At 41.0% G+C, this 15471-nt stretch overlaps 1 protein-coding gene across 6 annotated transcripts in view; it reads right to left on the bottom strand.

The window, feature by feature from the left end:
• EIF4G3 (eukaryotic translation initiation factor 4 gamma 3) overlaps positions 1 to 15179 on the bottom strand; it is a 389785-nt gene extending 374606 nt beyond the window's left edge. For 2 of the 6 annotated variants that reach the window (XM_064281426.1, XM_064281421.1), the window contains exons 1-2: positions 15073 to 15179; positions 14553 to 14718 (exon numbers count right to left, since the gene is read on the bottom strand). Coding sequence is in view for 1 of the 6 variants with exons in the window: in XM_064281425.1 (XP_064137495.1) it covers positions 85 to 401 (317 nt within the window). In the remaining 5 variants the exon portion in view is untranslated. Of the gene's footprint in view, positions 1 to 84; positions 7434 to 14552; positions 14719 to 15072 lie in introns of those variants that run through there. The other 4 variants (XM_064281422.1, XM_064281423.1, XM_064281424.1 and 1 more) reach the window with 3 other exon arrangements.
• Positions 15180 to 15471: the final 292 nt, after the last annotated feature.

Raw genomic sequence — 15471 nt, forward strand, 5'->3', positions numbered from 1 at the left:
TGCAGACCCCAAATTCTCATAAAAAGACCAGACCTAATGGTCTGCCTGAGACTAGAAGGACCCCGGTGGTCACGGCCCCCACACCTTCTCTTGGCCCAGGACAGGAACCATTCCTGAAGCCAACTCTTCAGACATGGATTGGACTGGACAGTGGGTTGGAGAGGAATGTTGGTGACGAGTGAACTTCTTGGATCAGGTGGACACTTGAGACTATGCTGGCATCTCCTGCCTGGAGGGGAGATGAAAGGGTGGAGGGGGTTAGAAGCTGGCGAAAAGGACACGAAAAGAGAGAGTGGAGGGAGAGAGCGGGCTGTCCCATTAGGGGGAGAGTAATTGGGAGTGTGTAGCAAGATGTATATGGGTTTTCGTGTGAGAGACTGACTTGATTTGTAAACTTTCATGTAAAGCACAATAAAAATGATTAAAAAAAATTGTTAAAGGCAAACTAACTTGCTGTGTAAACTTTCACCTAAAATACAATATTATTTAAAAAATTAAATAAACTGGACTTCATCAAAATTAAAAACTAGAAAGTGAAAAAACAGCCCACAGAATAAGAAAAAGTATTTGCAAATCGTTATCTTTAATACGGAACCAGAATGTATAAAGAAATCTTACAACTCAATAATATAAAGACAAATAGCCCAATTAAAAACTGGGCAAAGGATATGAACAGACACTTCTCCAAGAACAACGAACTGCCAGTGAGCACATAAAAAGATGCTCAACGACATCAGCTTTCAGGCAGATGCAAACCAAAACCCGCAATGAGTCATCTTCACATGACAGGAAAATAATCCAATGCCCATACTTTACCTTCAAATGACTATAATGCGTTATCACTTAGCATCCAGTAGGAGGGCTTATGATCAAAAGGGCAGGTAACACCAAGAGCTGGTAAAGATGTAGAGAAAGGTGGGACCCTCATACAATGCTGGCAAAAAAACATACGATGGTGTAGCTGCTTTGGAAAACAGTTTGGCGATTCCTCCAAATGTTAAACATGGACTTATGATATCATTCAGCAATTCCACTCATAAACCCATGAGAAATGAAAACATACATCCACAAAGAACATTCACAGATCTTCACAGCAACGTTATTCATAATACCCAAAAAGCTGAAACAATCCAAATAACCACCAGCTGATGAACAGATAAATAAAATATGGTACATGGAATATTATTCTGCAACAAAAATAAATGAAGTACTGATACATGCTACAACAAGGATGAACCGTGAAAGCATTCTGCCAAGTAAGAGAAGCCAGTTAAAAATGAACACATACTGCACTGTTCCATTCAAAAGAAATGTTCAGAATAGGCAAATCAAGTATCATGGTCGGTAGAGAGTGCGTCAGCGAAAACAATGAGATGGATTGACACAGTAATGACTGTATTTGAGTTCATTGATTGGCACAGGACCAGGCAACATTTTTGTTCTGTTATCCATAAGGTCGCTATGAGTCGGAGCCAACTCAGAGCACCTAACAACAATAGAGGCAGAATAGACTGGTGATTGTGTAGGCCAGGGAGAACTGCGGGAAATGGAGAGTGCTGACAGGTGAAGAAACTGAAGATCTTTACTAACTTCTGCAGTGTGAAATTGACCAAATAAGCAATCAAGATGCATTGATAATTACTGGTGATTGGAATGCAAAAGCTGAAAACAAGGAAGACGGATTGGTAGTTGGAAAATATGGCCTTGGTGACAGAAACAATGTTGGAGATCGCATGACAGAATTTTGCAAGACCAATGACTTCTTCACTGCAAATACCTTTCTTCAACAACATAACCAGTGACTATACATGTGGACCTCGCCAGATGGAATACACAGGAATCAAATCGACTATGTCCGTGGAAACAGACGACAGAAAAGCTCAATATGGTCAGTCAGAACAAGGCCAGAGGCTGACTGTAGAAGAAACCACCAATTATTCATACGCAAGTTGAAGCTGAAGAAAATTAGAACAAGTCCGCGAGAGTCAAAGTACAACCTTGAGTGTGTCCCACCTGAATTTAGAGACCATCTCAAGAATAGATTTGATGCATTTAACACTAATGACCGAAGATCAGATGAGCTGTGGAATGAAATCAAGAACATCATACATGAAGAAAGCAAGACGTCATTAAAAAGACAAGAAAGAAAAGACCAAAACAGACGTCAGAATAGACTCTGAAAGTGGCTCTTGAATGTTGAGTAGCTAACACGAAAGGAAAAAATTATGAAGTAAAAGAGTTGAACAGAAGAATTCAAAGGGCAACCCAAGAAGTCAAAATATTATAATAACATATGCAAAGACCTGGAGATAGAAAACCAAAAGAGAAAAACATGCTCGGCATTTCTCAAGTTGAAAGAACTGAGGAAAAAATTTAAGCCTCGAGTTGCAATATTGAAGGATTCTTCGGGGAAAATATTAAATGATGTGGAAGAATCAAAAGAAGATGTAAGCAATACACAGTCACTGTACCAAAAAGAACTGGTTGATGTTCAACCATTTCAGAAGATAGTGTATGATCAAGAACCAATGGTACTGAAAAAAGAGGTCCAAGGTGCACTGAAGGCACTGGAGAAAAACAAGACTCCAGAAAAGGACAGACTACCAGTTGAGATGTTTCAAAAAAGAGATGCAACGCTGGAAACACTCAGTCATCTATGCCAAGAAATTTGGAAGACAGCTACCTGGCCCACTGACTGGAAGAGATCCATATTTGTACCCATTCCAAAGAAAGGAGATCCAACAGAATGTGGAAATTATCAAACAGTATCATTAATATCACACACAATAAAGTTTTGCTGAAGATCAATCAAAAGCTGCCACAACAGTACATCGACAGGGAGCTGCCAGAAATTCAAGCTGGATTCAGAAGAGGATGTGGAACAAGGGATATGACTGCTGATGTCAGATGGGTCTTGGCTGAAAGTAGAGAACATCAGAAAGATGTTTACCTGTGTTTTACTGACTATGCAAAGGCATTCAACTCTGTGAATCATAACAAATTATGGATAACACTGCAAAGAATGGGAATTCCAGAACCCTTAATTGTGCTCATGAGGTATCTGTACTTAGACTAAGAGGCAGTTGTTCAAACAGAACAAGGGGATACCACCTCGTTTAAAGTCAGGAAAGGTGTACATCGGGGTTGTATCCTCTCACCATACTCATTCAATCTGTACGCTAAGCAAGTAACACAAGAACCTGTGCTATATGAAGAAAAATGGTGCATCAGGATTGGAGGAAGACTCATTAACACCCTGTAATATGCAGACAACACAACCTTGCTTGCTGAAAATGAAGAGGACTTGAAGCACTTACTGATGAAGATCAAAGACCATAGCCTTCAACATGGATTACACCTCAACGTAAAGAAAACAAAAATCCTCACAACTGGACCAAAAAGCAACATGTTAAGTGGAGAAAAGATTGAAGTTGTCATGGATTTCATTTTGCTTGGATCCAAATCGCCCAGGGAAGAAGCACTCAAGTAATTAGACGACACATCTCATTGGGAAGGCAAATCTGCTGCAAGAAATCTCTTTAATGTGTCAAAAAGCAAAGAGGTCACTTTAAGGGCTAAGGTGCACCTGACCCAAGCCATGATACTGAATTACGGTGTTAGCAAAGAATATTGAAGATACTGCAGACTGCCAGAATGAACAAATCCGTCCTGGAAAAACTATAGCCAGAATGCTCATCTGAAGCAACCCACTGCCGTCAAGTCAATTCCAACTCATAGCAAAATTTCATCTCACATACTCTGGATATGTTATGAGACAGGTCCAGGACACCATGCTTGGTAAAACAGAGGGTCAGCAAAAAAGAGATAGATCCTCAAAGACATGGAGTGACACAGTGGCTACAACAATGGGCTCAAACATAGCAACGACTGTGAGGATGGCACAGAACCGGGCAGTGCTTCGTTCTGTTGCACACAGTGTTGCTATGAGACAAAATCGACCCGAGGTCACCTAAAAACAACCGGTTTCTTTTGGGGTTGATGAAAATGTTCCAAAATTGATTACGGTGATGACTACACAATTCTGTGAATACGTTCAAGACCAGTGAATTGTATACTCTAAATAGGCAAGTTGTCTGGTATATGAATTATATCTTAATAAACCTATTTTTTAAAATAAAAGGGAATGGCTTCATACAGGAGAGCTCTAACCTCCTAATCTTATATTTATACAAAGTCCCCTAGAATCTGGACCTATTACCTTGAGTACCACAAAAATCCTCCACTCCAAACACACAGATTAGGATCCTTACAAGCCAGCAAATGTCATGCTTATTTTCAAGCCTGAAACTTTATTTATGCTGGTCACTCACCACAACCTACTCCCCTCTGACCATTCCATTCCTGAGTATACTTTTAACTTCCTGTAACTCATCTTTCAGAGTTCAAATTCTGCATCCTACTTTATTCTCTAGGGCCTGGAAAAAGGATCAGTAGTCATCTCACTCACTCTTTCTTACATTTCTCCATTCTATCTTCAAGGTTTGTCCTTTTCCATTCTCAATGTCAGCTTATCATATTCTGGCTTTCTGTATTTCCACTTAGATTTTTCCCCCTTGTCATGCTAAAATTTTGTTTTAAAAATATAACCCTTCTGTTCAACTACCTGTCTACATATTTTTACTTGATACATGTACATCAAAGGAGAGAGGGGAGCTGAAACAAATCAGTAGTCTGGTGACACTTAATATTCCCACATTTCAATCTTACTGCTTTAAACTCACATACATCCCTCATGGCCTTTTCCTCCTTCCTTCAATCACACCTTATAATACATACTAACAGTTTCTGAAAACCAATTAAGAAAATCAAAGAGATATAACAAATGCCACCCTGGCCACTAGACTCTTTTTTTCCAATTTACTATACTTGAACATGTGGATGAGGATGGGTTCAAGGGATAATAAAGAAATGTAAATAACTACAGGAAAAAAAAAACTGGTGACACTACATTGAGTTTTAATGTTGTAAATAATTCATTCCTGGCACAACAACTCAAAAAACTTTCACTTATTGATAACGGTTTGCACTCTTCTCTTTCTAATGTGCAGTCCTAACTTCTGAGCTATAAACTGAAGGTGAAATAATATCCCAAAAGAACCTTTCCAAAGAAACAAAAAAGTTCATTTACATTCCAAATTAATGTAAAACTATTCCAAAAGTGAGTTTAAACGATGGCAGATAGTTAATAACAAAATACGCAAGATACAAAAGTATATATGTAATTTGACCTTAGTTATTTTGTTACAAAAAAGAACAGAATTTAAGTCCATTAAAATTAAAATCCACAGAGAAAAGGACAAGAAAGAAATATGCCAAAATGTTAACAATGGTTATCTCTATGTGGTAAAATGGGTGACTTTTTTACTTCATTTATTTTTTTCATTTCCTGATTTGATAACATGTTAACTCTTATAAGCAAAAAACAAACTTTTTAATACTAACATTTGACTACAGGTAGTCTCCGACTTATGACATATTTGAGTTATGACAAACCATACTTTTGGCTTTTTTTTTTTCATCTTATCATTAGTAATATGTATTACACACAACGTTTAAGCACGTAATTTGCTGATGTTTTCATTCTCAGATGTTCATTTGCAGAAGTTCAAAGATTGGATTTATAAAGGCAATAATGATGGGAAAAAAAAAGCAGTATTTGACTTATGTCAGAACCAAGTTACGACAGAACCCTGTCGCACCTCGGGGCTACCGGTTTAGATGTTTTTCCTCTTTCGCCTTTATGTTAACCCTAATCCTCAGTACCTATACTTCAAAAGCAACTAAGCCACTTTAGATGATTCTGTAAACTCGGTCATTAATATTATATCTGAAAGGAAATTAAAGAACTAATTTCAATTCAGATACACCTCAGTGCAAAACCATTTTAGGGCAGCCATGTAGGTTTAAAGTAAGTTATGATGCCATCTATATTAGCCCTAAAACTGATCTTAAAACTAATTTCCAGTCTCCAACTTACTTAATCAACAATTCATCCAACAAGTATGTATAGATTATCTGCCAAGCACTGTTCTAGATGCTGGCAATACAATATGCAACAGACAAAAATCTCTGCCTTCATGGAGCTTACATTTTATTGATAAAACTTAATGTCTCATAAGAGTCAGGCAGCACACACTGGGCTCAAAAAAAGTACAAAATAAATACTAGTTAATAAAGGTCATAAAAACTGACAAATTTCAAATACACTTAAAACAGTTTAAACTATTTCAAATTTCAGCTGAGGCTACGAGTGAAAAACTTCTAGTTGGCAGCAAGCCAAAAATGAGAAACCATTTGAAAATACAGAAGCAGCTTGGGATCCTGCAATATCTCATCGACAGCAATCTCTGCTGCAGTTTATACATTACTTGAAGTCATCTGTCTAGCTAATGATCAGAAAACAGTTTTCTATTATATTAGCTCAAAGTATTATTCATTAAGCAAAAATAGACCATGTCTCATCACAGGAGTTTATTACAGAACTTACTTTTTTCATACCTCTGAATGAACTAACTGTATCATCACCCTGAACAAGCCAGCATCTGACTGCAGCAACCTTTTTTTATGGTCTCAAACCACCCACCACTGGCTATACAGTCTTCACTGCTAAAGTCATGGAGGCATTTCAGTCTGTGTCTAAACCTAACACTAATCAGCCAAAAACCAGAGGTTATTTATTACATGAGCAAGTTGTCTTTCCTCTGTTCATGTTAGCATGTTCCTAGTATCAATGAGCCCACAGAGAAATGTATCAGTGACCATTAAACAAACTAAGAAGCCACTGATAGGCCTCTGTAAATCCTTCCCCACTACTGGCAAGAACACAAACCACAAAGCACAGGTGATCAGCATAACCTTTGGAATCTTAAACCATTATAATCCAAGAGACTCTCACAGAATAAAGGACTCTAACCCCTTTATTGTAAAACGTCCAGTGCAGTTATATGACTAGTTATGTGGCTAGAAGACCCAAACTCAAATCCTGATTTCCTGATGTGCACTTCTCAATACATCAAGCTAAATCCACTTATATCTTAAGAACAGTGATAAAGGCTAGCAGACACTGCTTCCAATTCAAAATTTAATACAAAAAGCATAGGTATGCACATCAAAGGGCTTTATTACCAAAGTGAAAAGACAACCTACAGATTGGGAGAAAATTTTAGGAAACCATAAAGAAGAGTCTAATATCCAAAATACATATAAAACCTCTACAACTTAAAAACACAAAGACAACCCAATCAAAAAATGGACAAAGGACTTAAGAGATAATTCACCAAAGAGTATATTCAAATGGCCAACAAGTACATGAAAAGATGCTCACCATTATTAGCCATTATGAAGATGCAAATCAAATCAAATCAAAATGATGAGATGTTCCCTCACCCTCATCAGAACGGCACTAATTAAAAAAAAAAAAAAAAGAAAGAAAACAAGTGTTCACAAGGTTGTGGAGAAACTGGAACCCTTCTCTATTGTTGGGGGGAATATAAGATGGTACTGTCACTGTGGAAAACAGTTTGGCAGTTCCTCAAAAAGGTGAACACAGAACTACCATATGACCCAGCAATCCCAATCCTAGGTATATACCCAGAAGTAAAGCAGGAATGCAAACAAACCTGTACACCAATGTTCACTGCAGCACTTTTCACAATGGCCAAAAGGTGGAAACAAACAAAATGTCTACCAGCATATGAATGGACAAACAAAATGTGATATAGACATATAATGGAACACTACGGAGCCTTAATTAAAGTGAAGTCCTGATGCATGCCACAACATGGATAAACCTTGGAAATATTATGCTAAGCAAAATAAGTCATTCACAAAAGGACAAAATACTCTGAGCTCACATATATGAAATAAGCAAATACGGAAACCAAAGATTATTAATGGTTAGCAGGGTTGGGAAGGGGGTAGGAAAGGCGAGTTTCTGTTTGGGGGCATTGAGCTTATGTTAACGGTGGTGGAATGTTTTGGATGAGAATAGCAACAATGGTGACACAACATGAAAAATGTAATCAACGTCAGGTAGAAAATGTGGATGTTCTCGTTTTGGTGTACGTTTTCACAACTAAAAAAAAAAGGGAGAAAAAAAGTACAGGAGTATTATGAGAATAAGTGGAAAAGGGACCTGGAAAGTAGCAACTATAGAGATCAGACACATATTTCAATCATACACTAATTCTTCAGATTATGATGCAGAAGGCACATCAAATCTGTAGCAACTATGTTTTAATAGTCATTTCCTTGGGTACCTCCTCTAGCTCCTCACCTTCTGCTAAAAACCTGAAACGTGACTGAAAACTAGTTATTAAAGCTCTATGCAGTTGCAACAGAAATGAAATTGTGAAAAGTTGGCTGGAAGAATGAGAAAGCTATGTAAACCTGGATTAATTCTTACTCATCCTTTTAATTTAGCTCAGATGTCAATTTTAGGAAGCCCTAATTCCTCCTTTCCCCAGGCAGGGCTCTTACAGCAGAGCTATCACTGTACTTCTTTCATTGTATTGTTTACCTGCCTGGACCTAGTTCTTTGAGGACAAAGCTTATATCTTAGCTTTTCAATTCCAGACTAGCACAGGGTCTGGCACACAGGAAGTGCTGAATAAATGAATTAATAATCTTGCCACTTACACTGAAGCCCCAAGGAATGGCTAAAATGTGGTGCTCCACTCCATTATAATTTAAACAGTGATTTTCAAACATGTTTTAGCAGTACCCATTTTTTTGAAGTCTTATCAGAAACCTCAACATGGGAAAGTTACACTTCAGTCCTAAGATGGTTTAAATACTCATGTTTTGACGGAAAAGATCTCGCTTTGAAACCAGTAGACCTACAACAGGCAGTGGTGGCAGCCGAGGCAACAGCCAATATAACTTAGGCATCTGAGTAACTTTATTTACTTTTTTATGTCTGTCTTGCATCTATCTCCCTTCTCCTTCCTATAAGGATCTGCCCTCAGTATTTCAGACTTTATTGATGGTGAGATCTTAAAAGTAGAGTGACTGCTGGCCACTACATGATCTGTGGAGTTCTGGTTGCTAGTTATAATGGTACTTTGCTAGAGGTCTTTCTAACCTCTGAACAAGCAGAATCATGCTCTGAATCAGATGTTGCTGTTGTTAGGTGCTATCGAGTCAGTTCCAACTCATAGCAACCCTACATACAACAGAATGAAACACTGCCTGGTCTTGTGAATCATCACAATTGTTGCTATGTTTGAGGCCATTGTTGCAGCCACTCTCAATACATCTCGTTGAGAGTCTTCCTCTTTTTCACTGACCCTCTACTTTACCAAGCATGATGTCCTTCTCCAGGGACTGGTCCCTCCTGATAACGTGTCCACAGTACGTAAAACAAAGTCTCATAATCCTCCTAAGGAACATTCTGGCTGTACTTCTTCCAAGACAGATTTGTTTGTTCTTCTGGCAGTCCATGGTATATTCAATATTCTTTACCAACATCCTAATTCAAAGGCATCAATTCTTCTTCCATCTTCCTTATTCACTGTCCAGCTTTCACATGCTTATGAGGTAACTGAAAATACCATGGCTTGGGTCAGGCGCACCTTAGTCCTCAAAGTGATATCTTTGCTTTTTAACACTTCAAAGAGGTTGTTTGATTTCCTGACTGCTGGTTCCATGGGCGTTAATTGTAGATTCAAGTAAAAATGAAATTCTTGACATCAATCTTTTCTCCATTTATCACGATGTCGCTTACTGATCCAGTTGCAAGGATTTCTGCTTTATGTTGAGGTGTAATCCATACTTAAAGCTGTAGGCTTTGATCTTCATCAGTAAGTGCTTCAAGTTTTCACTTTCAGCAAACAAGGTTGTGTCATCTGCATACTGCAGGTTGTTAATGAGTCTTCCACCAATCCTGAGCCACATTCTTCTTCTCACATTATCTGCTCAGCATACAGATTGAATAAGCATGGTAAAAGGATGCAATCCTGACGAACACCTTTCCTGACTTTAAACCATGCAGTATCCCCTCATTCTGTTCAAAAGACTGCCTCTTGGTCTACATACAGCTTCCACATGAGCACAATTAAGTGTTCTGGAATTCCTATTCTTTGCAATGTTATCCATAATTTGTTACGATCCACACAAATGCTTTGGCATAGTAAATAAGACACAGGTAAACATCTTTCTGGTATTCTCTGCTTTCAGCCAAGATCCACCCGACATCAACAATCACATCCCTTGTTCCATAACCTCTTCTGAATCCGGCTTGAATTTCTGGCAGTTCCCTGTCAATGTACTCTTTGCAACCATTTTGGAATTATCTTCAGCAAAACTTTACTTGCGTCTGATATTAATGATATTGTTCAGTAATTTCCACATTCTGTTGGATCACCTTTCTTTGGAATGCACACAAATATAGATCTCTTCTAGTCAGCTGGCAGGTCTATTTCTATGCTTTTAAGGCTCAATGAGGTAAAGGTAACCTACTTGTACAGCAGTATGTGGCTATGAACTAATTAAAACACGGTACAGAGTGGCTATATTCCAGATTACTCCACAGAGTTTCTTTACTGTATACAGACGTTCCCCTGGCTACCACATATGGGGGTGTACTCTTCCCCTTCACTTCCACAAGATTCAATATGCAGATTTGCTGAGAGGTAGCTTGGCATAGTAGAAATGACATTCACGGGCTTTGGAATCAGTCACCACCACAGTATGAATCACAGGTTCACCACTTGCTAGGTAGATAATTTTCGAAACACTACTTCTCTGCACTTTAGTTTCCTCATCTGTAAAATAGGGACAATACCTACTTCACTGGGGTTCTTCATGAGAATTAAAGAACAGTAAGCACTCAGTACAGGGAGACTATCGTTAATATTCTTCAGATTTAGCTTTGGTAACAAGGGAAAAAGTGAGACATGCTCAGCTTTAGCCTACTAAGGTAAAACTGAAAATCGATGTAGAAAACAAAAATGAAAGAAAATTACAATACAATAAAACGCAAAGGAATATTGTTTTTTAGTATATATTTGTCATATATCTATCACAAAATAGCTGGGAACACAAGTCAGTTCCTGGTTGCCACAGGCCTTTACCAAATTTAGTTCCTGCAAAGAATCCACTGCCCTGACTTCCTCTACCAAACTGGTTGCCCCAAAACAGTAACTAGATTCCCCAGAAGTGTCAGCAGCCCTGAGAGATATTACACCCTGAAGTCTTTCCATATAAACAGTGAGAACACGGTGTATTCATAACAGACTGCAAAACTGTTGTTTGTGTCAGAACTTTTTGGGCACCTGAATTCAAAATCACTTACTTCTCTTGAATGATCTGAAGGATAAGCATTTTCTACCTGAAGGGCTAGGATTTTTAATGGAAGTCCAAGAACCCCCTGAAAATGTAAACAAGATTTTCTGTGTATGGGTTGTTTTCTGTGGGGAGAACCTAGACAGCTCCCATCAAAATGTCAAAGTTGTTTGCTATGCGGAAAAGGTTAAGGAACACTGTTAAGATTCTCAGTAGAGCTTCCTGGAACCTCAAACCCAGATGCTGGGGTAAGCATATCTCAAGGCGAGGATTTTGAAGTGCCAGTTTTATAAACTATGAGCTTCATGTTATATTATGAAAACTCTATGCAAAATTTCTCTCTTGCTGTTTAGAAATTTTCATATCAGGATTTATCTTCTCCCAGCCTCCGTCCTCCCCCCATCCCTTGCCTCCTTACAATCAAAGGTGTCTACTTATGGGCTCTGCCATGTAATACTGATGCCAACTTAGCAGGTTCCAGTTTAGATTCACATCCATTCTGGCTAACATTTCCCTTCATTTCTGATTTGTCACTTCAGTGCTGTAAGTACAAATGAAGGACACATTGTCATGCAAGGCTCATAGTATTTTTACAAACTTAAAATGCTGTCTGAACTTATTAATCCAATTCAAACACAACTGTACCTGTAATCTGAGGAACTGAAGATCTAGCAGTCAACCCAGGGAAAGAACAACTTCAGATGTGCACTCCAGCCTGGACGCTCAACGTTATCAGTCTATCCCACAATGACCACTTGCTGACTACTTGGTCAAACAAATAAAAATTCCCACACTCGCACAGGATGGAAAAGCAGAAACCTTGCATAAATATAGTGAGTACTGCCAATTGTTAAGGGATTCCTTCATCCTATTTACCTGCTTGAAAAAAATACAAAGTATTGGTGCCTAAAATGTAAACTGAACTTAACTGAACTTGATTGCTCCACAGAACTGCTCTATTTCAATAAAATTTTTAACCAATTCCCCATTAAAAAAAGAAAAAAATTACCAGTAGATATTTCATCACTGATATATTCTAATGAAATCTGAAATACTTCATTTACTATTTATATAATCTTTTAGATTTTAGAAATTGTAACCTTTCAGTACACAAAGCAAAAGATATACATCAAGAGAAAAATTAATTTTAGCTTTAAAAACTAAATTTAGAGGCAAAGTGAAAACTTAAAGCCACATAAAACTAGGTATCCTATATTACCACAAATAAGTTTAAAAAATTATCTCCATTGGAAAAGACATCTTAAATTTATCCCCTTTAACAACTGCTTCTTTTATTCAAAAGAAAATTAAATTGTAGCATTAGTAACTACTTTTATGTTACAACCAACTCAGCTTTTCTAAGTCCTGCCTTTGTGAAATGCATTGAGAAAAAGCACGTTTGAAACACTTTAGTCAGTTTTGTGTCCAATCAAAAAACCACCACCAAACCCACCTAGCACTGTCATATTTAGCACTGTGCTCTCACTGCTTTGTACATCAAGAACCCATGCCATGGGCTTCCTTTCATTTCTGTTTAATTGCCTAAATAGGTCAAAGATGCAGGTAATGAACAATTTACTTGGTGGCACACTACAGAAACTTACAGCCCTAACCAAGTACGGGCAATCCAAAAAAAAAAGAAAACTCAAATGAGAAAGGAATTTAAACTCACCAAGTACTGAATGAAGGGCGATGAACTCTCCCCTTTGAAGTAGGCAAACCAGCCAACCTTTTTCCCCCACAGTAAAGCAACTAGGGACTCTGATCAAAATTATAACCAGGTTTTTCATAAGCAACACAAAAACATCACTGTCTTGGGGGAAATTCATTCTCATCAGTGAATACTTCTTAATTGAACAGAATCATGCAGGAGAGAAACATTATGAAATCAGTACACACATCACACTGGAATGGAATTCATCTTTACTCTGCACCACACTGCCTGGATTGAAAAATGTGGACTAACAATATTTAAAGAACAGAGAAAATGACACTTAACAGAAACCAAAACAGTGACCTGAAATGACTCAAGACTGGAGATGCCTTTCCCTTTTCCTTGTAATCGATACTGACAAGAATCAAACTACAGACTGTGAAATAATCTGTGAACCTCACAGCACTTAGCTTATTTGCTCAAACACCCTACTCCCTCTAAAAGTCAAACACACGGTGACACAAATACAAAAACACAACACATCTAACATCCAATGATTATTTATTGATGGACACAAATACAAGGGATTTGCGGGCTGTATGATGAAATGCTGTCAGGTAGGCAACACCTTTCTAAATCTCCGTGGACTTCATGAACTCAACCGGCTAGTTCTGGACTAAAACACCTTTTACCACATCTTTTTAATCAAAGCTGTCCAAAAATCCTACAGTCGAGCAAATCACAAGAAATTAGACACAGTCAGTACTAGACTTTCCTCCAGGAGTTCAGGAACCCTCTAGACATCAGGCCTATGAAGAGTAAATTAAAGCCCTTTAAAAACGTTCCGCATAACACCAGCCTTCCAGAAGTGAGTCTGGGGGTGGTGGGTAATGTCAGGTCACTTCCTCTTCCTTTCAAAAGGTCAAAGACAGGGAAGCGTCCGGTGTAACATTTCCTCCTCGGATCGCGTTCCACCACAAACCACATCACAACTCCCCCCAGTCGCTTCAGAAACCTTAGCCACAGGGAGTGCTTGCTGTAAACGTGCACTGTAGACTTCAAACCCAACTTACCTCCGAAACGAGCTGATTCGTTTCAAACAAGAAATTTACCAATAAAGTTTATTACGTATTAGACCAGGGAAGCCCCTCAGGCCCCGATGCAGGGAGAGCGGAAGGGAGATGAGGAGGAGGAGGGTGTAGTCCTCACAACAATCAGAGAAAAGCCTTCCCTGCAGGGTTGGTCCCTGGCACCAGCAAATTCTGCCTAATAAAAGGGCGGGGGGGGGGTAGAAAGGGGGGTCTAGAGGAGGAAGCAGCGAGCAGGGGGAAGGGGCCCCCCGCTCTCAAAAGGAAGGGCTGCCAAAGCACGGCCGAGTGTGGCTAGTTTTCACAGTATTGCAGAGGGTCCCGGGGTCCCCTGCAGTGCAGCTGTCGGGGCACCCCAAAAGCTCCGGCCCAGCCCAGAGGGGCTTGAGGGGCAGCCCCTCTCCGGCTGTGTTGTGGCGGCGGGCAGGAGGGTACCCCGAGGGCCACAGCCCCCCTGGTCTGCGGCGAAGAGACCCGAAGGGCTGGTAGGAAGGTGAAAAGGATACTGTTGGGGCGCCTGGGTCTGGAGGGCCCTGATGTTCGGGTGAGGAGGGGCCGCTGCTGCTGCCGCCGCTGCTGCTACCGCTGCCGCCGGGTGAGAAGGCGGTACCGCTGCTGCCGCCGCCGCCGCCGCTCCGGTGCCGGGTCCGGTTCCTGCTGCAGCCGCTGAGCCTGATTTCAGAGCCGGTTTCTGCGGTAAACTCATGGCAAAGCGAAGCCACCAACCCCCCCAGAGCGGGACCGGGCGCGCCGGGGTGCAGGGGCCAGGGGTAGCGGGGGGGCGGGATGGGGGCAGACCCGGGGAGGCGGCGGGAGCGGGGGGTCGGGGGAAGCCTGGGAGGAGGAGGAGGAGGGGGCCGGGGCCGGTCACACACGCCCGCCGCCGCCGCCGCCGCTGCCGCCGCCGCCGCCGCCGGCAGCAGCAGCCGCCCCGCGGGCCAGCACCACCGGCTGCCGGTCTCCGTGACAACGCGACCCCAGGGGGGGGGCCGGACCCGGCGGGGGCAGGAGGCGGAGAGACCGGACCTTTCACGGCAATATCCTCATGGGCCGGCGGCGGGGGGTCTTTATCCCCCTCCCCGGGGGAAGCGGCGCCCTTCTCGGTAGCGGGGCTCAGGCGATGCCGGCGGATTTTCTTCACTCAACGAGCAGAGCATCCAACATGGCGCTGCGGCCGCCTCCAGCAGTCCGGCAGGACGGCCGATCGGAAAACTTCGGGCCTTTTCGGAGCGGCTCGGGAGGCCGAGGGTGGGAAGGCTCTTCGGCTCTTTCCGGAGACTGCGGGCGATCGGGATACCTCGGAAATACTCGGAGGCGTCTTCGGCCGCCCTTCGGGAGCTCTCTGGAACTGACTCGCTTCCTTGGCGAAAAATCGGCAAAGGTGGCTTCTCGGGCTCGAGGCGGCGAGGGTGCGGGGCGGAGGAG

The sequence above is a fragment of the Loxodonta africana genome, chromosome 3, assembly GCF_030014295.1.
Source record: "Loxodonta africana isolate mLoxAfr1 chromosome 3, mLoxAfr1.hap2, whole genome shotgun sequence".
Classification (NCBI taxonomy): Eukaryota; Metazoa; Chordata; class Mammalia; order Proboscidea; family Elephantidae; genus Loxodonta; species Loxodonta africana.